At 35.8% G+C, this 27,574-nt stretch overlaps 1 protein-coding gene across 2 annotated transcripts in view; it reads right to left on the bottom strand.

Moving 5' to 3' along the window:
- The window catches only part of Nyap2 (neuronal tyrosine-phosphorylated phosphoinositide-3-kinase adaptor 2), a 280,606-nt gene that overhangs the window by 17,829 nt on the left and 235,203 nt on the right, over nucleotides 1–27,574 (bottom strand). The window contains exon 8 of one of the 2 annotated variants that reach the window (XM_036172982.1): nucleotides 9,126–14,381. The exons of the other annotated variant lie outside the window; for it this stretch is intronic. Within the exon in view, the coding sequence (XP_036028875.1) occupies nucleotides 14,154–14,381 (228 nt within the window). The 3' untranslated portion in view covers nucleotides 9,126–14,153. Of the gene's footprint in view, nucleotides 1–9,125; nucleotides 14,382–27,574 lie in introns of those variants that run through there. 2 annotated transcript variants of the gene reach the window in all.

Here is a 27,574-nt window from a genome sequence, read left to right as displayed (position 1 = left end):
AGTAGTCATTACAAGTGAACTTGTAGTTATATTAGGTATGATTTTGAGGTCAAGCAGAGATATAGTTTAGATAGGTCATTCTCAAACACTTCAGAAATCTACAGAATATGGCATTTAAGATGTTTTAATAACATAGATATTCATAATGACTACGAAACATGTCTGCTCCTGGTAGCACCAATCTACTTCAGAGAAGATCATGGGCATTGAAGAAACTCCATATGGAGTTTACTTTAACTGTGGCCAAAGTTAGCCACTGGGCAAGAAAGTGCCCTTGCATTGACTGCTGAAGTATGCTGTCCAAAATGGACAAGCAGGACACAAAACAAGGGACTGCCAATCCTTGCCAAAACAAGGTAGGAAGGTTCTTTAGAAAATCCTGCTTCACAAATAAGTCTGTCAGATATGCTAAGCCTATAGCATATCTGTAACATGATGCCCCAATGTTACAGAGAAACTTTGGGTGACTGTCCAGGCAGTCAGCTGTTTCTAACATTTCTCAATTTTTTTTGGAAGTTGCTTTTTTGCACTTTTTTTGTTTGCTGTTTTACTAGTAAATATTATTTCCTTCTTAGGTCTCTGAGGGACTTGAAGATTAGATAGTTGCAGTTACAGTTTTCCTTGTTAACAAATTCAGAAAAGAAACTCACCAAGAGGTGTAAAGTGTGTAAGTTTGAAAGACATAAAAGATAGTTTTTGGTTGGTAATACAAGTTAGGATAGAAAGTGAATTAGGTACATTTTGGACTTACCAAAATAGGATAGATGATGGAATATTTTATCTGAATTTGTCAAATGCAAATAGAATAGACATTGTTGACATATTTATTGCCTGTATATATTTATATAGTTATTGTACTTATTGTATATAGTTTTCCTTATATTAGTTATAATTTTTTGTTTTTTATTTTAGACAAAAAAGGGGAAATGTGATGTTATATTGTATCCCTCAATATATTGTGCACCCTAATAAAGATTATCTGAAGATCAGAGGAAAAAGCCAGCCACTATATTAAACATAGAAGTCAAACAACAGTAGCACATACCTTTAATACTAGCATTCCAGAGGCAGAGATTCATCAGGATCTCTATGAGTTCAAGGCCACAGTGGGGACAGAGCCAGGCATGGTGTCACATTCCTGAAGTATGAGATTGGGCTTCGTTGGGTGTGTATTATGCTCAGTTCTGATAATTAATTGATTAATTTAACTCTGACTCATTACAAATTTTTTTCTTCCTCTTTATTTGCCTACTTGTTTCATTTTCTCCATGTTAATTTTCATGAAATATTTAGTTGTTTTGGATTTTCTGTTCAAATATGTTGATCAGTAATGAGTGCCAAGAATCTCCTATTCAGTGGGTTCAAACACTTTTTAAAAATAAAATTATTTTACCATTTTATCTGTATGGGTGTTTTTCCTGTGTGCATGCCTGGTGACCACATAGGCATTGGACCCTGGAACTGGAGCAACAGATAGTTGTGAGCTGCTGCTCTGTGGATCCTGGGAATTTATTTAATCAGGGTCTTCTGGAAGAGCAGCTAGTGCTCTTAACCCCCGAGCCATCTCTCCAGTCTTAATCCATGCATCCTAAAACTACATGTGTACTTTTGATTTTAGAGACAATAGTTAAAAGCTTTTCATGGCACTTATACAATTAGGCCATGTCTTTACAATATTATATAAACATGGTACCTCAGTACATTAAGTCCATTATATTTCGGGGACTTTACAGCCCCCACAAGCATCTGAAAAATTCCCCCAGGTCTTTGAATAGTTGACAGTTTACTTTTTGTACCTCACTTCACCTCTTTACTTTTAATTAAAATACATTTTTAAAGCAGAAAAAACAACTTCTATGAGGAATTATCTGAGAATATCAAGGCTATTTTTGCATTTTTTATGTATTACCTTGCTTCTTAGAGTTGACTTTTATCATTTTAGGCTCGTCATGGCAACATCTTTGACCAAATTCTCCAAAGCTTTGTTTTGTGAAAACTTAACATTAATTTGAAAGATGCCACACATTTAACTGATAATGAGGAAAACTTATTTTGAAGAGTACAGTTTGCAATCTCCAAGATGAAGGGCAATTGCCTTAAAATGCATAATCTGAATCTTGCTCTTTGATTTCATAATTTCCCCACACTCTTGCCTTTGTCTGGATACCTGTCCCCATCATGCACAGTCCCATGTTGCAGGGCACGTTTGTACCTCATGAATCATTGGTGCTAGCTCTTGTTTGTATACTGCCTAAGTGTTTGAAAATAGGAACCCTCTTCTATCCAGCACAACCACTCAAATTTGGGGAACTTTGAAATATATTGCTGAAATTTGTCTTTTGCAGGGGACACTTAGATGTTGGAAATAGAATTGAGCTTGGCACAATGGCCCATGTCTGTAATCCTAGTACGTAGTGGGGTTAAGGTAGGAGGATTATTATGAATTCCAGGTCAATGTGAACTATTCTGCCCATCCCACCCCACCCCCAAAAATCCCTGTCCCCAAAAATGATACTGGGTTAACTGGTTTCTATAAGGAAGTAGGACACTTTCAAACTTGTGTAATGAAAGGAGTATCACAGGGTAGGAGAATTTAGGGTAATTTACAGTAATTCAAACAATTGAAGGAAAGTCTCAGAAAAAAACATCCATAGCAACCCCAGGCAAGAGGATGATTTAGAATTGTATAATTAGTCATGTCTAAGGATTTCTAAATTGTTTCCAGTGGTCTGAATCAAAATCTTCAGAATCTTTCTATCATAATAGGAAACATATGTATTTACAAAGGACACCAAGGAATCAGTAAAACCTTTTCTGTGGTCTCTCACCCAAAAGTGTCAAATCCCAAAGAATGAGGAAAGTTGGCAAAGAAAATTTTCTGTGGAAAAGGCCATAAATTATTGCAGCTATTTGAACACTAGCTGACTCTATCACATCTGCATTTTGTTTATCACACTTTATGACTACTAAAATTTGAATCATGTAGATCGACTTGGTAACACAAATTTCTACCCCAACATGAATCACACCTATTATGTAAACTCTAAGAGGAGGAGGAGGAGGAGGAGGAGTAGGAGGAGGAGGAGGAGGAGGAGGAAAAGGAGGAGGAGGAGGGAAAGGAAGAGGAGGAGTATTTCTTGCTAAGGCTCCTACACCCATCATTGACAACTTCCATGAATTATAAGCATAATTCATCAATAAGGGAATGCATTTTCTACACTAAAACTCATTCCTAGTTGGTTTAATCTTATGGTCTTTGCTTTTCATTATTGATAAATCTCTTATAGATTTCTAATATATCTTTCTTTGTTGAATTTTATGTATTAATCAAACTACTCTGATAGTTTTGATAATAATGTAAGGGCTCTGTGAATACATAAGAATAAGTATAGAAAAATATTTTCCTACATGATATACATATACATGCACTAATACTGGACTATAAATGGCAAAGAATTATAAAGGTCTCACATGGAATTTGTTTTATATAATGAAGGGAGTGCTAGGCACTATAACCTCAAAGAACATGTAAATCAGCTGGAATGTAAATTTTATAAGCACACTATTTTTGTTTAGTTTAGAATACTGGGGAATTTTGTTGAGTATCCTTTTGGTCAATAGGCAGTTGGTAGTATATTTATGTACAGAGTAATTGGCTTAGGAGTTTTGATAATGTTAGTTAAAGAGTTAAAACAATCTTGACTCCCATTTCTGTAACCTACCATGACTATGTAAAACAAACGCCTAAGAAGTAACCACTATAAGGCTTATAACATCAGGGAGGAGATTCGAGTATGATACTGGGGGCAGGGATAGGAGCTATTGAGAAATGCTCATCAATTCCAAATATGGTAAACCTAGCAAAACACTAATACTATCATCAGTAATTAAGATCATGAGATACTGATTGCTAAGTAATAGTTTGGGTACTTCTAAATATAAACGTGTTTTCATGCAACACAGGTATCTTCAAATGGCATGTAGATGACTACTCACAAAGAATTAATTTCATAATATATTTTCTAACAGTACTCTCTGCTATGAGTAATATGGATGCAGAGCAATATGAAAGGATGATCTCTTACAGTTAGTCCTCTGGCTGGAGTGTTATTTCTAGGAGAAACCATATAATTTACAATATATGGTATAGAGTGATTTTCTGATTGGCTTTCACAATACCACCTTTATATTTCCTTGGAAGACTGTGAGTGAAGAGAAAGAGAGAGAGAGAGAGGACAGAGAGAGAGAGAGAGAGAGAGAGAGAGAGAGAGAGAGAGAGAGAGAGAGGGAAAGAAGAAGAAGAAGAAGAAGAAGAAGAAGAAGAAGAAGAAGAAGAAGAAGAAGAAGAAGAAGAAGAAGAAGAAGAAGAAGAAGAAGAAGGAAGAAAAAACATTTTCTGGGCCCACCACCAAGCCCATCATAAATTCAGAATCTCTGAGGGTGGGACCCAGAATCAGCCTTGAAAAGCAAATCTGCCAGGGTGATCATAATGTGTTCTCACACGTGAAAACATTATCAGATCATGATAGCATTTCTCAAACTTTGCTGCATATACAAATCATTATGGTACTTGCTGAAAGAGGTTCATGTTCTTCAACCCCCAAATCACTGGGAACAGAGCTCAAGGTTTGTATCTCTAACAAGCCCCAGGATCCTGTTGCATTATCTGTTTCTGAGCTTCTATCTGGATACTGCTGCTCTGGAGTATCACTTCCAAGGTCTTCCTAAACACAGACAGGGAAGCCAGATGCCCAGCTGTGGCTGCTCTAATGGGTTGTCTGTAGATTGAAGCATCAGTATGTTCTGGTATTTCAGAAAGGTGTTAACTCTCAGTATTTTTTATTCCAGCCCCCTGTTAAGATGATCTCAAGGTAATGAGCATGTGCAATGAGGTTTGAGAATCTCTGCTCTGATTCTTAAACACGTTAGAATTGCCTGTGGGAATTTATTTATAAGTGATATGTGGACTTACGTCAAGATACCTCCTTTAAAATCTTTTTTTATCCAGGTTTATTAATTCTTTGAGAATTTTGTACAGTGCATTTTGATCATATTTGCCCCAGATCTGGTCCCTTTTCCCTACCAATTCAACTTTATGCCTTTTTGTTGATTCCACCACCAAGTCTAATTTGTGCTACCCTTATATTCTTGGATGTATGGCTATCCTCTGAAGCTTGTTGACTTATCAGCAGCAATACTCTTAAAGAAATCTGGTTCTCCTAGCAGCTACCAATTGCCAATAGTTTCTCAGCTAGGAGTGGGGTTTTGTGCCCATCTCCCCTCTCCATGCTGGAATTTTGTCCTGCTTAAGCTTGCACAGATCTTGCACATACTGTCACAACTGTTGTGGATTGACATGTACAACTACCTTCCTGCATCTTGAAAACACTACTGTTGCTTTATAGTCATCCACCATCTACTCTTACTCTTGCAATCTGGCCACTTTCTCAATGATCCCTGAGGTCTTCGGGAGGAAATGTGATGTGATATAAGTGTTGCATTTAGGGCTAAGAATTCTGTAGTCTCATATTCTCATCACCTGCCTTCTTGAGATTGAGTGTTGTCCTGTTTTGGTCACAAGCTAGAATGATCAGCCAAGAGGGAAATGCAACTCAGAAAATGTCCCCATAATACTGGCCTATAGGCATTTTCTTAATTAGTGATTGATATGAAGGGCCTAACCTTTGTAGGTGATTCCATGCCTTGGTAGGTGGTCTTGGGTTGTAAAAGAAAACAGGCTGAACAAACCAGGAGGAGTAAGCTAGTAGGTAGCTTTCCTCTATGACTTATGCTTTGGTTCCTTCATCCAGGTTCATGCTCTGAGTTCTTACTCCGACATCCTTCAGTGATAGTGTGACCTGAGATTTGTAAACTTTTGGTCATGGTCTTTATCAAAGAAATAGAAACCTTAATTAAGACAAATTGTTACCATAATTAGAGTACTGCTGGGACAGGTCTGGCCATTTGGTTGGGGCATATTATGGAAGAATTTTGTAACTAGGGACTGAAAAAGCCATTGAGTATATAGAGCTTAATGATCTATTGTTATAGGAACTTAGAAGATAATGCTGATGGAAAAGCACAGAATGGAAAACTGACTGCTGAAGTTTTGGAGGCAAATTTGAAAGTCCCTTACACACTCTTTTGATGCCATTAAATATTTTGAGTTAAGAATTAGTGGTTCAGGCTGGGCAGTGGTAGCTCAAGCCTTTAATCTCAGCACTCAGAAGGCAGAGCCAGGCAGATCTCTGTGAGTTTGAGGCCAGCCTGGTCTATAGAGCGAGAGCCCGGACAGGCAGCAAAACAACACAGAAATCTTGTCTTGAAAAAAAACCACCACAACAAAAACAATAAAACAAACAAACAAAAAGGAATCAGTGGTTCAGGCTGGAGAGATGGTTCAGAAGTTAAGAGCACTGGCTGCTCTTCCAGAGGTCCTGAGTTCAATTCCCAGCAACCACATGTTGGCTCACAACCATCTATAATTAGAACTAGTGTCCTCTTCTGGCATGTAGGCAGAACAATGTGTACATAATAAATAAATACATTTAAAAAAAGAATCTGTGGTCCTGATCATCTGGGGCTGAAGAACTAGCTCTGATAAATAGGTGACCAGAACTACTGAAGTAAAACTTTGCTTTGCTGAGACAATTGACACTGGTCAACTGGGGCGAAGAATCAGCTCTGACTACAAAGAGAGCAGTAGCATTGAAGGAAAACGTTGTAGGAAATGTTTCCTCAGGATCAGCACATGTAAGCCGTGTTGCAAATAGTAAAGGCTGCACCTTGTGCTTTTAGCTGAATTTTGGTCACGGACAACAGCTGAGGTATGGCACTGTGAGAAGCTATGAGGCCATCGATGAAGGTACAGCTCACTTACAGAAGAGACACCAATGTTGGCAAGGTGATAGAACCATGAAATTGTAGAATGGAGCTGTCTAAACACCTTGGGATTGGGGACTGAGTGGACCTCAGGACTATGACACTGACATCACACTGCTGGAGTTTGAATTTACTTTGATTTGATTTGATTTGATTGTGACTGCACCCTGCTTCTTCCTTGGAGTAAGAAGTAATTAATTTGTCTTTTGTTTTTACAGGCACACGCAGTTGAGAGACTTTGAATATTTTAGTGAGATTTTAGTTGTTCTAAAGAGACTGAATTTTTCAGGCGTTTGGATTTGTAAAGACTGTGGCATTAAAAAAAAAACTGGGAGCATGTCTTATATTGATATTTTGATGTTACTATGACCTCTTGAAGACTAACAAAAAAATAAAAGTTATTATTAGATAGTGATGCATTTGTGTGTCAAGTTAACAAGTGTTCAATTGTTCTGTTTTATCAACTTGAAGCAAGCAAGAGTTATCTGAGAAGAAGAAATCACAACTAAGAAAATGACTCAATAAGATTGTTCTGTAGGCAAGCCTGTAGACATTTTCTCAATTAATAATTAGTAGCTCAGTCAATTGTAGGGGTGCCACCTGAGAGGTAGAAGGTCAAATAAACCTTTTCTCCCTAAGTTGCTTTTGGTAATAAAATATAGAAACCACTTAGCAATAGAACCCCTAAATAAGAGAGGTGTCTTGATTTTCTATACAGCAGTATGAGAATCATGTCTCTATACAATATAATTTGATGCTACACCATTTTCTCAAATTATTTTATTCAAATATGTTCTGTCACATGCCCATGTTTGTGAGTATACCTGTATATTAGTAAACATGCCTTCACTACAAATAACCATAAGAGAATGGGTTTTGCTTAATAGTAACTCACCTATTGTTCTTAACATAGCTGTATTAAGATGTGAGTTCACAAAGCAGGGAATAGGGATTTAACGGAACTTAGGATGATGAAAGCAATCTTTAATTTACAATATTGAGTATTTTTTTTTATCATAGAACGGGATGGACATAAGATTGGAGTATTGATGGTGACAGGAAGATGTGACTGGTTACGTCTTGTTAAACCAAGAGGTAGTGCATCACACTATGCATTGTAATAGATGGAGGAGCTGAGCTAAGCTGTGGTGATAAATTAGATTCCTTTTAAGAAATGATCATGGGCAGGTGGAGAAAGACTCCAACATTGAGAATGTTTGTTGTGCAGGGCGAAGGTGACACATGCCTTTAATCCAAGCACTTGGGAGGCAGAGCCAGGCAGATCTCTGTGAGTTCGACACAAGCATGGGCTATAGAGTGAGATCCACGACAGGCACCAAAACTACACAAAGAAACCCTGTCTCAAAAAACAAACAAACAAACAAACAAAGAATGTTTGTTGTTCTTACAAAGGACCCACATGGCTTCTCACGACCACCTGCAACTCCAGTTCCAGGGGATTTAACGTCCCGAGGGCACCAGGCAAAGAAGTGTTTCACATACATATATGCAGACAAAATATCCATACAGATAAAATGAATAAATCTTTGAAAAACGAATGGTGGAAATTGTTATTGAGTAATTATGAAATTATAATCAATTAAATTCACATTAATTATATGATTATTATATAAGTGGTTGATGAAGAAGGTATTAGAGACCATTAAAGGATACAACATACGTTTTATATGATTGATGGGCCCCAAAGTCATGTTTCAGATATTCAGGAACAGTTTATTTATTGACATCCTGCCAACAGTAAATATTTCATTTAGGTTATTTCTATAAGGCTTATCAGTATAAAATATGAATTAATAACATCCAAATAAATATTATATAGAAAGTGTGGGCTTAGGGTCCTTGGATTCTATTCTTTAATACATTAGTATTAAATCTGACTGGTTTTAGGTCAAGTTGAAATAAAATGAAATGTCAAAGCACCTTAAGTAATGTATCATCTTGAGACAGAAACTAAGTCATAATTAAGGATAGCAGGGGTCACATGACTATAGAGTTAAGGCCTTTAATACTTACCAGTGTTCAACAATTTACAAGCAAATCTAAGAGTTAAATCAAGGTGTGCTTTTCTTTAAGTCTTTTGAAAATGAATGTTTATTCTATATATTGTTAAATGACACTATGAAATTCTAGTAAATGTATAGAGTATTTTTAACTAATGTTCAACCCAATTGCCCTTTTAATCTTGCTTCTTGGTGAATAATTATGAGAAACAACAGCCATCTAATTTAAACTATTGCTTTTATTATAATTACACGGGAGCACAAATAAATAAGCACAAAATATCATAAAATATTGTCAATGCACTAGAGAGAAATCAATTTGTTTTCAAACAACATCTGGTTACTTCAGTAGTATCAAAGTACATATATAATTACATATTACTAAAAAAATCAAGTACAAAAATTAAGAGACATTAAAACATCAGTGTTTATATTATTATGTATATAGAAATGCCTAGGAATACATGAATAGAGAAATCTGTTATCTAATGCTTATTTGCACAAATATTCAGGCACATACCTGACATTGCTAATGAGTTATGAAAAATGCAATATGACATTCAGATTTTCAAATATGGTAAACATCTTAATGTTGGAATGGATGTTAAATGGTTTTCTTTAAAAACCCTGTCTTTTAAAAATGTAGTGTAATTATCCACTAGAAAACAGATTAGTTTATATCATTTTTCATAGCTATTTGTTTCAAATGTTTGAAAAGTCAAGAAAGTAACATACAGTTGCTAAATACGTAAACACACTTTTAGTGCAAGATAACAAAGGTGTGACTGTACTGTGCTTTGATTCTTATAATCACAGTGCACTTTACACAAATTGCTACACTATAAATGTTAAGAAGTCCAAACAAAAGAAGTGCATACTAAACATTGTCATATATATTATATACAGTATGCATTCTGTATCTGAGTGTGTACATGTTTAAATATAAATGCATTTAGGGTGGGCAAACCCAGTTATATTTGGGAGCAAATGAATACTTTGAAGGAATATTCACATATGTTTATTTGAGATAAATTCAACAGTATTTTTAAAAATGTTTTTCCTTAAATCTGAAGATTCATAATAATAAAAGTAAATACCAGATTTTTTTCCAAATTATGCACATTTTGTTCCAATAAATTTGACCCAAATATGAGAGGGCTTTAAACCATCCAAACCCCAAGCCACAATGATTACATTTAATATGATAAAACAGTGTTATCTTTTACTGATTTACACAGATAGCAGTACATATTGTAATGTACAGGTAGAAGCTTACACATACACATATGCTATACTTAGACATAAATTTAGTATATTTTCACCTTTTATTTTGACTGTACACCTGACCAGAAAACAACAAGAATGTTGCATGTAAGCACTTAAAAACTGCCAAACATATGAAATTATGTATACTCTTGGAAACAATTGGCTTTTTATTTTGAAAATATTAATGATTGCGTGATTGAGTTCCTTAATTGCAAAAACCACATCTATTTCAGTGTTCAATTCCAAGTGCTTCTATACTGTCTAGGAAAATGATACACTGAACTTCTGAAGAAATAATGGATTACTAACGAATTGCCCACATTCTGCAATTAGTTAGTTATTATTCCAAACCAGGAAGATATTGTAAATATCCTATGCACTGTATATGTCATTTCTCTTTTGTTTCCTGTTATATTTAGGATACAATTTATGAGGAGATCATAGTCTATCCTATCTACATTCCTTTTCAAGTGAGACTTGCAACCCTTCAAATTACATACTCCATAAATTGTAGGAATATTTGCTTTCATTTCAACTGGAAACATGATTGATTTACAAGATCTATATTGAGAATCTGACTGAGTCTAACATGAAAGTGATAAAGAAATGTATGTGTAGGTGCATTCTTCTGGTGTCTTTATTAAAACAGTAACTAGCTAGGGCTGTTCATCTGTGTTGACTTCCTATTTAACTTGTGCAAAAGAATCAAACAAAATTCTGGGTGTAGACAAGACTGCACATATGTCACTATCTCTGTCTTCTAGAACTGTTCAAACCAAATCTTGTTGCTTGTCAATGGTTCAACACTGTCATTATTTTGAAAAGTGATCATATGTCCAAATAATTATTTTGTATTCAAAGATGTATGTTTTATAAAATAACACATTTTACCTCTTAATGTTTGCTTTTCTTTCTCAGTTACTATATGGCTGAAAATTCACCCTTATTTGCACAAATACATCATTTTATTTTTGTCTCAGACTTGCTTCAATAGCATATAGAGGGAGATATCAGCAATGTCTCTATAAAGTGTGATTTCTCACATAGTGCTGGCTTCTATGATAGGGAAAACACAGTATTTTACTCGTTCTTTCCATCATTTCTAAGGAAATTCATGTCTTCTCTACTAAGAAGTATTTCACACATGAAAGCATCTTGCTGACAGCCAATAAAATTCTGTTTTTACAACATTTGCTGTGAAAAAACTATTTGTCATAAGTATGAGATATCCTGGCCTGATAACATGCCTTTATATGATTTGTTCTTTGGCATTGCTAGAAATATGAGCTTTATCATGATATCATGTGCTGGCTGCAGATTATTTTCTGACCAGATTCATCTGGCAAAGTGCCTGATTTATTGCCACCAAAGAGTCAGCATGATTTTCTCTGTGTACTAATGACTCTTTTCTCACAACAAAGAGAAACTCTATACAAAGAGGAAGTTGACCATAGAATAGCTAATTGCCACAGCAGACAATTATATATTGTATAGGCACAGAGGAACAGATCTGGAGTCAAATCCAAGTGAAGCCATTTTTCCAGATATTCCAATTCTTTCTCTTGTAGAGAGAGCTTTGGAGAAATAAATGGAAACGGTTACCTAAGTTCAAATTTTCCAAACAGCTAACTCCTCCAAAAATAACACATTTGAAAGAGGAGTATGTGACATGTGGCCATGGCATGAACTTAAGAGAACATCCATAGCTGAATGGCTGAATCCAAAACAAATCATTTTAGTACCTCTGTTTCCTTTCAGACAAGTGACCAACATTAAAAATTATCTTCTGCCTAATTCAGAGTGATATGTGTAAAATCGGCAGTTGAAAAGACACATTTAGAAATATATTACCTACACTTACATGTCAAGAGAGGGCTCATCTTTACTGTATTAGCCAGAATGCACAAGCATTAAGATCACAGAGATGCCAGCAAATGGTGCTTTGTGTTTGATTGATTGGCTTGAATATATGAGATCATAATAACTTAAGTCAAGATAACAACTTGGACCAAAAAACACATTTGATTTCAATTATGATTTTATCTTAAAACATTTTCATCACTCTTCTGTCTGTGCCATATTGATTGTTGGGCTTGAGTTATAAATCTACATAGCTAGGAAAACACAGCCACAGCATTCGTTTATGCTACTTAAGATCTCTCTGTGGTATCCCTATTTCTGATGTTGCCTCTGTCACCGTCTTAGTTAGTTGTACAAGCAGAACTTACAACTTCAGTAAGCATTTTATATATACAGTTTTCCCACTGATTGTTCACACACACTCACACAACACACGCTCCCACTTACCATTTTCCATATTCTTTCAGAATTGTAATTGGACATCAAAATATACATTAATTATAAAACATTAAAAAATTATGTTATAACATTTCAAACTCTCTTCAAGGAACTATTACTGATAAAGAATTACTAAATTTTTTTTATCAATATAGATTACAAAAATTCCTTAACTTCTCTTATATTTGGTTTTATTGAGCAGCATGGGACTATTGCTGTCAATACCCTTACAAGAAAAACTGCTTTGATAATAACGTCAAACACACTTTTTCCTCTCAGAAATATAATACTAAATTGGCTGTTAATGAAGAACCACATACTGTCAATTTTAGGAAGCATAAATATTAATTTAAATATACAAAATATATGCCATAGTTTCTTTTTTATTTATCCATGGCAATATTCATTTTCAACTAACAAGTTACTTTTAAAGATATATACCATTTTTCTTAACTTAAATTTCTTCACTTAAATTTGACTACCACATAAAGTTGAGTCCACCTTATTCTTTCTCCCCTGCGTTTCCTGTTTCTTTCTTAACACAAAATAAAATAAAGAAGTGGTCATAATTCTTTGGTCATGGTGTCATAATCAGTAAGAACAAGTACGATAGTTGTGAACACAAGATTATGACCCCAAAATGTAATGACTAGATTTAAAAGATTGGTAAGAAATACTTTTCCATGAATGGACTTAAATTTTGAGGAAGGTCGGCATGGAGTATACTAAAATATGTAAGTTGGTATAGTTGAATATTCATTTCTTTATTTATTGTGGGAAAATCATGCCCATGGTGGCTTATCTAAAAGTATCATGTCTATAGTCCCTCTACTTCCACTTTCTTGAAAACAACCATGCTCTTAAGGTTTTGATTCTTCTTTCCTTCCAATGTCACAGTGAACCCTGGTCTCCTCCAATCAGGTCAATGCTGTAAGGACCACATCCCTAAAAGTCATTTCTGAAAGAAAGTTTGCTGCTGGGATATCTCAATATATCCTACTACCTTTCTCTGTAGTCTGACTATAGTACTCAGTGCAATGCCCAGGATAGAAAAGAAATCCTTAGGAAGCCACTGAGGCAAAGCCTGTCAGTGTCAGTGTAACATGGACGTTCAGACTAATGTCATACTTTCACTCATTTCTCATCAATCCCCTACAAACATAGAAAGCAGCAGACAATCTTTACAAATATGATATTCAACTTCTGTATTGCTAGCACCAGATCACATATTATGTGCTTAAATAGGACTTATACCTGTGAGCTCTTCTACAGAAGCCAAATGTGGGCAGGAGGACAAAGACATTCTAAATGCAAAAATTAATAAGAAAAGGCATTCAGAGATTACATATAAAAGAGATAACAAACCAGATAATACCAAATTATATATCTAGTAAAGTTTTTTGATATTTCTCCAACTTAAATATGTGTAATGAATAATTATTTCAGGTGTCACCCATAAACTAGCAAAATATTTACAATTTAATATATTCTGGATTCAAAATAATCCACGATAAGAGAATGTGCCTTAATTGCAAGGACAACCATGTTTTATCTTGGGCTTGCCACAGTACCCACAGATTCCTATGGTATTCCACACCAACAAAGAATATATGTAACAATTAATTTTCACAAGACCATGTCAACCTCTCTTGTATTATGCAATGTGGAGCTCACGCCAGTACACACTCAGATGGCAGTATCCCAGAATACCGTTTGCTGTTTAGAATAGGGAGGAGGGCTGTACTTCTTTGTTCCTGCGCTCTTCTTCCAGCTGGGTAGGATTGGCATGCTATCCTGTTTGCAAAGGCCCTTTTCCGTTTTCTGTCTAGCCTTTATTTCTTTGCACAAGCAACGCTTTTTCTCAATCATCTCAAGCATTGTATGGTCTCCATGAAACCACTGCATGCATGCCACCTAGCAAAAAAGAAAGAATGAATACAGAAGAAAAAGATGGAATGAAAGTGTATCTTTCCAACTGTGCTAGCAGCTGTTAAGAAAACTGTCAGCTATTTCTACACCTCCTTTTTAAAAAGTTTAAAACTGATTAATAAAACACAAAACTCTAACAAAGCGAAAATAGAAGTATACATAGTTGCTATAAATAAACATTCTACTTAAATTGGCAAATGGCATGGCAGGAAATATCTAAGAAGTCCTCAGTAGAGTCACTGACATGGCACAATAAGTAAAGGCATTTGTTTCCAACCCAAGGACCTGCATTCAGTCCCCGGAATGCACACAGTAGGAGAGGACCAGCTCAATCAGTGTTCCCCTGACCTCCACTTTGGTCTTGGTCTGTGCTCTTTCTCTTTCTCTCCCCCATCACCCACCTTCTCTCTCTCTCTCTCTCTCTCTCTCTCTCTCTCTCTCTCTCTCTCTATCTATCTATCTCTCTCTATCTCTCTATCTCTCTCTCTCTCACACACACACACACATGCAATAAATAAGTAAACAAATTTTTAAAAAGAGACCACCATGTAAAAACAGAATAACTTTATTTTCTAAACAGTTTTCCAAATATTTACTAATTTTTATTGTGTTTCATTGTGTAATTGTTCCCAATGTATCTAAATGAAAATATAAAAGGGCTATTTTTTCAATGACATGTTTTAAAGTTGCTGAGGACCATTTTCATTCTTGAAATATGTTTCAAATACTTGGTTTGCCTATCAATAGAATCGAGTAACAACATATTTGCCGAATAATTCTACCTGCTGAAGTGACTCCAAGTTTGGATGGATGTTCACATATTCTTCTGCTGAGTTATCTTTACTAGTTTATCATACATGAGCAAACATCTGAGATGGAATTACTGCCCTCTACAAATATGCTGATAAATACTCTAATTGGTTAAAAAAATAAACAACTTAGAGAAGACAGTTTATCAAGTCAACAGGGTTAACAAAGAAGGATCAATATGCACTATAGGTTGAACATACAGTAATACATATGTTGCTAGACAGGTACACTGCTCCCCTAATATATGTAGTACTCTGTCTATTGATAGTCTTTTAATCCAATTTTTGTCACAGAAAGATAGCGATGAGATAAGCCCTTCACCAATCGAAACAAAGACAACTGAATTTAATTGTTTAAGCAAATATCTCCTCTGGCTGAAAGCTTAAAATAAACCAAATGAAGTCACCAAATTTGGCATTATGGCTTTAGGGTGATATTCAAACAGATCCTTATCTAATTCTAATTCTGCAACTGATGACATTGTAATGCTTTAATGACTTCATCCACTCTGTGATGCTCTAAAATAAACAATGTACATTACCATGGTCCAGTACATGAAGCTTCATAGAAAAATATTTCCCATCCCCCCCCCCCAAAAAGAGCTATCTAGTTGGAGATCATTCAACTCTATAAGGTTAGAAGATTGTCAGTTCAAAGCAAGATTGCTTTGTAAATCCATTTACAAATATTTGTAGCCTAATACATAGACTATTATGTTAAAAATTGCTAACAATCAGCTTTTCTTGCTCTTAAGATCCAATAAAATAATGTAAGGATAAAATGATTGACTCTATTATAGAGTGTGGTTTATGTGAGAAGAGAAACCTCCTTCATATTTATAATTTAAGTAGGACATGTTTAGGTTCATGTTTAAATTCTGACATTAAAACCCATTGTTACTACTGTGGACATTTAAATATTAAAATCTCTCTGCCCAAGTGAATTTAAATATTATCTTTATTATTTTTTTTTATTATGTGTTTTAATTTTATGTATCAGCCATGGGTTCCCCTGTCTTCCCCCCTCCTGCACCCACCTTCCCCCTAGCCCCTCTTTTACACTGGCATAATGATGTTAGGAAATCATGTAGTATTGGAGACATAAGTTGTATTTTTATCACTTATATGAACTATATGAAAAATATTATCCCATAAAATTTTAGCAAATTTTGGTTTTTTTTTCTTTAATCATAAAAATCTCTTTATCTTGTTAAAGTACAGCTTAAAAATAACATTCCATTTCTCCCCACAGGTGAAACAACTTTGGAGATAGAGTGTTAAAATTAATTTAAGATAAGTCCACCAAAAAAAAAAAATCTTCCAGTTTAGTTATTTAGTTAAGTGGCCTTGCTTATTATATACAATCGAAATACATTTGTTATATATACAGAGAAGAAGTATACATATATTATATATTATCATAATTACATACTAAGAAATAATTATACAATAATTGTTCAATTACTATGATTACACAGCTTTGGGGCAACATTTTTAATTAACATGACTCAATAGAGGTGATATTCTTGAATAATAAATTCATGTATTAAAATCAAGTGGTTTCCCATCAAGAAGGTGAAATGAAAATGGTGGAATGTGGCTCTGTGTGTGAGCCACAAAGTAACATCTGTGTGGTGCAATGGAAAGAGGTGCTAGAGGAAACTTCTCATGGAGAAATCTGGTTCTATGCTCTGGACCTTAGTCCTGTCCCCAAATTCTTGTGTTGAAATCTTAACCTCTACCTTGATGGTCTTAAAAATGATAACTTGGCAAACAGTTGGGGAAGTTAGTGCCTGAATGGGACTGATCTCCTTACAAACGGGGCTTAAGATTGCTTTCTCCTTTTGACCATGTGAAGACACAGTGATAAATGAGCAGACACAAGCTAGCAGAGGGAACTTCTAGTAAGTTCCAGGGAGGCACCCTGATGTCGATCTTTCCAACCCTTAGAGCTGTGATAAATACTTTACTTTGTATATAACTGACTCTACTTATTTTGTTATATTTTCTTATAGAAACAAAAACAGATGAGACATGTGGCAAACAGGACAGTCATTAGGTGTTCAATAGTTGTAAGTGACATTGCTAGCATGTATCACCGCAATGATAAACCATGGTGCCCTGTGCTTTCCATCTCTTTCCTCTAAGCCCTCGAAGCTGATGAGAAAAGCTTCAGCTAAACTTCATCTGAGAGACAGTCTACAAAATACCACAGCAGTACTCCTGACAACCTGTCAAGGCCATACAAAATAAGTAAAATCCTCTTAGAAATTCTTACTGTCTACACAAGGCTGGAGACCCCCTGATTAACTCTAATTACTGTGCATCTTTAGAAGGAACTAGGAAGAAGAAAAGAAAGGTATTGGATAAATGTTGAGGAAAATGGAACAAAGGGCGGCTTTTACATGACTATAATGTATCAGTATTGATGCATTAGTTGTGTAAATTACAGTACTGCCAGGTACAAACTATATGGGAGACAATGAGTATGTATTACTTTGGAGCTGTAAACATGTTTGTAGGTTTTCTTTACATTCAAAATTATAATTTTCTATTTAAGGGGAAAAGCTATCTTTTCAAATGCTAGTTTTAAAAGCCCGCTCCCCTCAAAGACCATATGATAAATGGTAAAATAAGAAAATTTAAATCATTTGCTTTAAGAACTTTGTAGTTATGATGCTGAAAAGTAATGTATCTCTGAACTTTTTGTGTGAATTGTAAATTGGTATATAACCCACACAAATATGCATGTATATTATATGTATTAACATATAACTTTATGCACATGGCATGTACATGACTTTCACATCAATTAGTCAATTACATATACATTATTTTTACATGGTTATTTTTGCCAAGGAATCATTTCACCTTTTCACTGCACTAGTTACTTTTTTGGAAAGGAAAATTTAGTACTTTCTGAGGGTGAATATACTTTTTGAAAGAAAAAAGTACTGTACAATAATACTTCTCTTATTGTATATTTGAAGTTTTCCCAAATGTGTAACATATAAAACTGAAAAACAACTACACTATGATAAGCATTTGCAGTATTTCAATATTAAATAAATGAGAAATAAAACTGATATGAATTATCTTTAATTAAATGGCATCATTAATTGGCATGGAATAGTTATCAAATTCTCAGGAGACAGACTGCAATGTTAAGCAAGTGCCTTCATGGCTTTGAAATCAAGTTCTACAGTTAGTAGAGACTTGTATATAACACCTAGTTTCTGAAACAGTAGGAACCAGCCTGCTTTCATACAGCCATTGAGAAGACTTTTAAAAAAATATCTTTGGTTTTTAAACAAAACACAAATGGAAAACATTTGGCAGCACTTGAGAATCATAAAATAAAAATGACAATATATATGTCAAGATTCTTAGCACACAAACATGATTATCTATTGGCCTACCATCTAAAGAGTGAGGTCATTGAGACAGAGAGTTTGTGGTTCACCACACATACAGTATTTACAACATGGCCATTTGTAGAAATAAAAGATCATTCCAAAAAAGAAAAATAGAACAAAATGATATGATAATAAATAATGACTGTAATATGAAGAAAGCTAAAAGGCAAAGTAAATACTGTGCTAGATCTATAAATGTGGAGAGAAAAAAGATTAAAAAATGAATTAAACATAAGAAAACTAGTGGCATGCCCACGTGTTGTTATTGTTACGACTGATTACTAGAATAAACTCAAAGGACTATTGTTCTCTGGTCACACTCTTTCCTAAAGATGCTTTCAACTTAGTAAATAGTTGACCCTTAAAATAAGCATTATTAGACTTGTCTGATAGAAGATGCAAAACAATGCCAATATTAGTGATATAAAAGGGTTGTGAAACCAAACAAAAGGCATTGATTCAGACTGGCTTACAGTGATTTTTATATGAATTTGACTCGTCAAATTAATAAGAAACTATGAGAAACAGATTTTAAACCACATTAGAGAACTTATCTGGGTGTGTTGGGTGTACATTTTGCTGTCATATCCTTATAAGGAGAAGTAGAGTGTTGCAATTATAAAGTAACTGACCTTAGACTCTGCATCAAAGATTAACACTAGGTGAGCCCCTTCTTTTGCATAAGCAACCCACTACTTCTAGTGTGTCACTCTGGTGACAACCTAAAATCAAACATCCACTTTTGTAACCTTTCCCTCAGTTTTAGTCAAGTATTTCTCATGTCTACTTTCCCCAATATATTTTGGAAGGATACATTCAACCTTATAAAGTATAGACAATTACGTAAATCATCAAGAAAACTTGAAATTGACAATAACACAGAGCCCAGAGGGTTGTGATTTTTTGAACTGGTCCATCTATTCATGGGGAAGACTACTTTATTTCACAGTTAATGAAATGTAAGTCCTTCAAATATCATCACAAAGAATAAAAAATGAGAATCTATCTATCTTCTACAAAGTAACGTGCTTTGGAAAAAATAGAGAGGTAGCCCAACTTCCTAGGTTTTATGCTAAATATTTGAAAGGTATAGTTAACGTAAACTCCCCAACTCTACAGTTGCTTTATGAACACTATACTATTTTCAAAAGTATAAATCTGGGACTAAAGAGATAGCTCATTGGCTAAGCTCATTGGTTCAGAGCACTTGTAGCTCTTAAAGGGAACCCAGGCTCAGTTCTCAGCATACACGTGGTGACTCACAATTGTCTATAACTCTACTTCTAGGGCATCCAGGGCATGTTTTCTTCTGGCATCCACAAGTACCAGGCATACATGTGATGTATATATATAGATGCAATAAAAAATATCCATGTACATAAAGTAAATAAATCTGTATAAAAGTATAAATCCCAGGACACTAAGATGAGTATAAACTAATGGTCTATTTCTTTTTAATTTCTTGAAGACCATTAATGAAGCTACCTGCACTGATATCATGAACATGCAATACCAAAACACGTAGAAGAATGTTTCAATTTCTTTGCCCTAAGACTGGCCAAAAGCTTTAGATATGACTTCATCAGTGTTGGACACAAAGTCTGTGTTGCTTTCTTGCTTGAGTTATTATAGGAATTAAAAATGAAATAGAAAGAGTTAAAGCATTTAGACTTTGCTTTTTGTTGGTGGTAGTTTTCATTTATTTTTAATTCTAAGAAATGGTCTTCCTGTATATCACAGGCTGTCCTAGGGTGGCTTTGAACTCCAGTCCTCCTTTCTCAGCCTTCCATGTGCTGGAATTATAGGCATGTATCACAATGTCTTGTTGTTTTGCTTTATTTTATTGGTTTGAGGTACTGGGAATTGGGCCTAGGGTTTCACACCTACCAATAAACCTGTTTTTACACTTTACCTAAATGGTTTGGTTTTTTTGGGGGGGACTCCTAACAGTTAGAGTGGGGGTGTTTCTGACTCTTCTACCAGCTTGTGGGACCCTTTCCTCCTACTGGGTTGCCTCATCCAGCCTTGATATGAGGGTTTATGCCTACTCTTATTGAATCTTGTTATGCCACATTCAGTTGATAACCTCTGGGAAGACTGCTCCTTTCTGAAGGGAATCAATGGATCTAGGAGAGAGGGAAGGTAGGCAGGGATTGGGAGGAGGGGACACATCCAGACTTTTGTATGTGTCTCCCTGTACGTGTCCCTATGTGTATATGTGTGTCTCTGTGTATGTCTGTGTGTGTGTGTGTGTGTGTGTGTGTGTGTGTGTGTGTGTGTGATGTCCCTGTGTGTGTGTCCCTGTGTGTCTGTATATGTGAATGTAATTCTAATCTATGACTGGGTGTTTCTTAATTATTACCTCATAGGTATTCCCTTTTTAACAACATGTTGACTCAGAAAATACATTTAATGAAAGAATCATTAGGCAAGTCTATACCTGAGCCATGAACTGGAATTTCATTGTTTATTCCCTGTGTCTAAACTTAGTTTTGATATGTATCTATCTTCACAAAATGAGAACCACACCTGCATTTCAAAGTTATTTTACAATATGAAATATCGGCTAGACACTCATTCCTACTCTTGTCTGTTTTGATGTGACTATCCCCCGGATGCACAAAGTAGGATCAGCTACTAGGAACGAACTAGAAATGTTATATGTTAAATCATGTGTTTTGTTTGATTTTACATATCTGTGTGCATTGATTATATAAATCTCAAAAATAAAAATAATTTTAAAGCATACATTAATTTCTATCAAACCAGTATTAGAATTTTAAGCTAATGACCACTGCATATTTCTCTGCTGGAAAATGAAGACAGTGTCTAACACTTTCAGTTTGGGTAATAATCTTTAATCAAAAACAATATGACAAGTCGCACACACAGGGATGGAAGTTGCTTTCAACTTTCTCCCAAACTCTCCTAGTCCAACACACATGCTTCTTTAATAATGACTTTGCTGTTTATGTCAACCCCATGTGTTTACTTTTCTGTTTTCTTAGCAGATGGTATAAAGTAGACAAGATAAAGAAAATAAGTTTTTTATCAGAATTTTCTATGTCTGGGACTAGTTATTTAAGTGTTCTGGGACCATGTTTCTTTGTAAGGTGAAAATAGAGTAAGAGAAGTAGTATACAATAAATGCTCTCAAAATTAGTGAATGGATGAACAAATATATAGATAATTTACAATGTTATCTGAGTGTTTTTCAGGAAAGCTACTTAAGTTTTTTGTTTTATGAAATATTTCACTTCACTTTGAATCACTTAAATCCAGCAATATTGTACAAAATAGAAAAATATTTATCTTGGAAGGTAGTCTCAGAAACACAGAGATGGAAGGAAAAAAGATGTTTAAAGATAACTCTAAATAGCTCAGACACAGTCTTTCAAGGTCTAGTTTTCCTGCTCTCTCGCCATACTACTGTATATGATGTACAAATAAGTAATCATTTGAAGGTGGATAATTGGATAAACTTTTGTCTGAGAAAACTGTTGTAAGTTTGGTCCACCTATTCATGGATTTAGATGTCTGTACATACATTTATGCTTATGTATAAATATTACAAATGATTATACTACTGAAACTCTCTGCATGCCATTCACTTGCTATGTTTAATAAAAAACAAAATGGAAGTGGAAAGGGAGACTCTGGGAAAACGAAGAAACACATCATCAGCATCTGGAGGAAAAAAAGGTAATGGAGAACGATAATGATTAAAAGACACTATGTACAGGTATGAAAATGTTGTAATGAACTTCAATCCTGTGCCTAATTAATATAGAACAACAAAATGAAATATAATAAAAGTAAAAGCATAAAGGCCATGTCACCATGAAGAAAACATTAGTGATGTTCAGCCATCATTTTACAAACACTGTACCAGCAGACATATGGAGGCTAAAGAGAGCTGTGGGGAAAAGCAATGAAAAAAGTTGATGATGGGTACTAAGTTATGGTTAGACAAGAGTAGATTCTTGCACACTGAACAGTAGGGTAACTATAGATATGTCTATACACAGTATGTCTGAAATGACTAGGAGAATAAAGGATGTTTGGCCATGAAGAAATGGTAGGTAATTTAGGAGATAGATGTATTTAACCTGACTTAAGTATTAAAGTATGCATGTGTATGTTGATATAGCACACAGTACCTTGATAATATGTACAATATTTATGCTTAGTTACTAGTTTAGAAACTAGTGTAAGTATAACTTTAGAAACATAATAGATTTTCTGTGGCTGGAGAGAGGGCTCAATGTCTAAGAGTACTGTCTGCTCTTCCAGAGGACCTGGGTTTGGTTCCTAGCATGCACACGGTTGCTCAGAATGTTCTATAACTCCAGCCCCAGGGAACTGCAGATCTTCTGCTGCCCTCTGCAGGTACCATGGTCACACAGGGTGCACAGACATGCATACAGTCAAAATACTCATGCACAATGATACATCCTCTGTAGACTGCTGGCAATGGTCGAGAGAATGCCTGATCTGACCTAGTCTGGTGATCAGACGGCCAAACACCCTAACGGTCATGCTGGAACTCTCATCCAATAACTGATGGAAGTGGATGCAGAGATCCTAGGCCAGGCCCCAGGTGGAGTTCCAGGAGTCTAATTGTCCAGAAAGAGGAGGGACTGTAAGAGCGTGAATTGTTGAGACCAAGATTAGAAAAGCACAGGGACAAATAGCCAAATGAATGGAAGCACTTGAATTATGAACCAAAGGCTTTGGAGCCCCCAGCTGGATCAGGCCCTCTGGATAAGTGAGACAATTGAATAGCTTCAACTGTTTGGGAGGCACCCAGGCAGTGGGACAGGGACCTGTCCTTAGTACATGAGCTGGCTGTTTGGAACCTTGGGCTTACACAGGGACACTTTGCTCAGCCTGGAAAGAGGGGACTGGAGCTGCCTGTACTGAATCCACCAGGTTTAAATGAATCCCCAGGGGAGTCTTGGCCCTAGAGGAGATGGGAATGGAGGGGAGGGGCTGGGGGGGAAGGCGGGGGCGGGAGGGGGAGGACAGGGGAACTCATGGCTGATGTGTAAAATTAAAACACAAATATAATAAATAACAAAAAAATACTCATGCACATAAATTAAATTTACTTTTTAAATAATAAGATGGCAAAGTGCTTATTATGGCTCTGGTGTCCTATTGCATGTAGAATTTTATCTCTTAGGGGGAAAAAATGAAGTGAGACATGTTAATGACAGTATAAGCTGCAATGCATGTTATCAGGTGAAAGGAAGTGATCAAAGGTACAAGAACTGAATCCAATCAAGCATGAGGGTGAGCTACAGCTTTACACCTGAGTACAGAGCACACATACAGGAGAAGTAAGTGAGCTACACTTTGTAAAGGACAGAACACTGCAATGCCATCAAAAATAGCGTTATTACAAGAGAGTCAATGTGTTATGTCAGTTTCATATGTAGCATTAGTTAACATTTTGCTGCTTTCAAATCCATAGGAAGTTCTGAAAACCCTCTAGGGCAGACATAGATGGTATGTCACAGGATGTACTTACACCTTCTGAGGAAAACTGATTTGTGTTTGTATATAAAAATTAGTATACCTACAGATGCTATTACCTTAAAGTGTAGATTCACAACTTGACCATGTACAATTATGGGATTTAAATTTTTTGTCTTTGGAAAGTAAAATGGCTATATTTAAAATAAAATACAGTTTTCCAGTAGAGAAGTCATAACAGGATTCTCAAGAATTAAACCTAGTAATGACTAAAGAAAAAATTCCAGCTATTAATTGATTACGCTAAGTGTTTATAACAAAGAAAGCCCTGAGAAGTTTCCAGAATTAATTCATATGTTTTTAAATGAGCGAGACATTTATCAGAGGAAAACTGTAAAAAGACATTCCCCGAAGGAAAGCACAGCAGTACAAGATAAAATTCAATTACAGGAAATGTATTGATGTTTTCACTAAGTATATTCTCTTAATCACCTACATTAGCATTAATTTAATTGCAAGTTTAATTTCATTATAAAATACCAGCTATTGATAACAGATGTAGGCTTGACCCCAGTCATCTGAGGGAGAATGAAACCTTGGTAAACAGGTCCTTTATGTGAAGAAAGGTGGTTTGTAGACAAGCCATTTATTAACCTTCAAGGAGAGGACTGACAGTAACTAATGAAGTCTATAAGACATGCTCATTCTAACAGTTTGGAACTGAGCTGGGGAGACAAAATTTGCTTTTCTCCACTGAGATGCCCTGCCCATCAAAGAAAGAGAAGCAGACAGTAGCATTTATAGTGATCCGCTCTGGAGCTGAATTCATCATTGTACTGGTTCTAGATGATTTGATCCACATGTCTGAGCCTCATAATGAAAGAACCAGAAAGACCAAACTGTAGAATATAAGACTACATTAGGCTACATAGCATTGAAAAATTTTGAACCCAAACAGAAATACAGTAATTAATTGAGATATTATAGATTCAAGAAAGAAGAAGAAGAAGGCATTTGGAGGAGAGGGCTAAAGGGGGTCAAGAACACCTAGATTTGAGGTTCCCTTGCAGATCAGAGCAACACAAGAGTCATCAGGAGACATGCTTCCTGTCTTCCTGAATAGCCAGATTTCTCCACTCAGCCTAGTGATGTTGCAAGCTTAGTGCTTGGCAAAGTGCCAGATACAGTTTTTCATTTCCTTGGTGACAAAACTTTTTGTATAGTAGGAAAATACATGGTTTTGAATTTATCAAAGTGAGGAAGTGGCAGCTCCCTGTTGCCTCCAAGGCAGGTGTAGCACCAGGGTCTTTGTTTCTCTGGCCACGGCATCACAGAATAAAAACAAACATTGAACATCAAAATCTAACATCAGTTATGAACAGTTTATTGCAGTTCATAATCCACAAGCTAAGTGTTCAAAGGGGAACCACCTTCCTTTCTATCTCTTCATCTTTTCTTTTGCTTCTCAGCTACTTCTGTGTTCCTTATTCAGTGTCTCAGAGAATATATTCAGAGCATCTAAAATCACACACACACACACACACACACACACACACACACACACACACACACACACCACCCTGTCTGAGGGTGATACTGTGTGTAAGATGGGTAGAGACAGGAAACATGGGCTCCCACACCACTCCTAATTGAAAGCCTTTAAACCTGATTTACAGAATTGAAAGCTCTTGTTTTCTGTTAACCTACTCTCATGAGGATGATTTGATGTGGTTTGCTCAAATACAAGTGACTAAAAGAAATTTCTTATTAAACGGTGATGACTGTTTCTGGCACTAAGGGTGCAGACTACCTTAAACATCTCTCTACTAAGCTAGTGCTCGCAAAAAGCTTCCATAGTAATGATGAGCAGTTATGGCTTGGGCCTGAAAATGATTGAAATTTTGATGGAGAAAATGAATCTGCTATTGCAGGCACTGTCAGAAACCATCTCTCACAGGACTCCCTATAGACCCTGATCCCCCTCTCGTCTAGAAATAAGAACAAAAAAAGTCTCCTCTCTATTTTCCTCTAGAATCGTGACCCAATGTGAAATCAAAGATGAATTGCATCACAGTAAGCTTCAGTTGGGCATTATTTCAAGAGTGCCCCTGTGCCTTTGTCATAGCTTGATTACCCAGAACAGAAGTCACCTTGGCATTTCCTGTTTCTTATCTCAGTACCTTTCAGCTGCATGCTTCAGAGAGAGGTGTCAACAGAGTTTTAATACCTGTAGCCATGGTAGGAGGAACAGAACATGGAAAATAATAACTATGCAAGTTTTACTTGTGAAGCCGGGTGTCTGCCTAGCATTGCCAGGGACCCTGTGATAATAATGTCACATTTACACAATCTAGGTTACTAGGGAGACACATAGACAATATGGGAATATCTACCTTTATAATCCCATTGCCTATAGTGAGTCAACAGTGCTCCTTTACACAAAACCTGAGCTCTGGACTTGGGAGATGGTTGAGGATGTAAGAGAGTTTTCAAATATAAGGATCTGACTTCAATCTCCAGCAGCCAGACAAAAAGTTTTTCTGTAACTTCAGCACTATGGCAGGGGTAGATGGTACGTGGGTGGAGACAGGAATATTGCTGAGGACTGGCAATTGCTCACTCCCAGCCTACTTCCCAGTTTGATGAGGAGACTGTGTCTTAAGGTAAAGAATGCTATGACAGGATACTCTATATCAGACTCTGGCCTTTGTGTAGACCCACAGGCATGCACACCTACATACACTACAGGTACACACATGCACACACAGAGATGTTCATACACACACACACACACACACACACACACACACACACACACACACACACACACACACATCTGAATTCTCTCCATCTTCTTGGAAACTACACCAGTTCTGTTTCAATCAAAAGAAATTTTCTTTCAGTTGAAACTGCCAGGTCTTCTTCCTAAAGAGCTGACTTATTTTTACAAATATGAGGAATTCTTTTTGACAGCTGCTTAGCCCAATTTCTAATACTCCAAGGAAGTGACCAATATAGCTCTCAGAACCATTCTTTCATAAACACTGTGATGACAAACCTTTCCTTCCAGATTCAGACCTACAAACTACTCCAAAATAAAATGCAAGTGGGGGAAAATGAAAATCATGACAAAAGGGAATGGAAAGGATGTGGGTGTTTTGTAATAGTTCGTTGCTCACAGAAGGCTTCAATTAGAGTGCTCTAAACTTTAATCTATTCCTCCTCAATCCTCCTGATTTTTTCATAGATATCCGAACACGTACCAGAATAATGATAGCCCCCAAAGTAGTAAAGTATTTGTTGCGTTGTGCTGAGAACTCACATCTTGCTCAAAAGAAAAAAAAATAATTTCTCATGGCTGTGCTTAGAGGACCCTCGAGGAAATTAATAAAAAGCCTATATTTAATAATCATATTATTTTGTACATTATCGACTTCAGGATCAACTTCCTCTAACAATGTAAATGTACATTACT

Source organism: Onychomys torridus, chromosome 23 (genome assembly GCF_903995425.1).
Source record: "Onychomys torridus chromosome 23, mOncTor1.1, whole genome shotgun sequence".
NCBI lineage: Eukaryota > Metazoa > Chordata > Mammalia > Rodentia > Cricetidae > Onychomys > Onychomys torridus.
The sequence above is the reverse complement of the archived record's forward strand: the minus strand, read 5'-3'. Positions and strand labels throughout refer to the sequence as shown.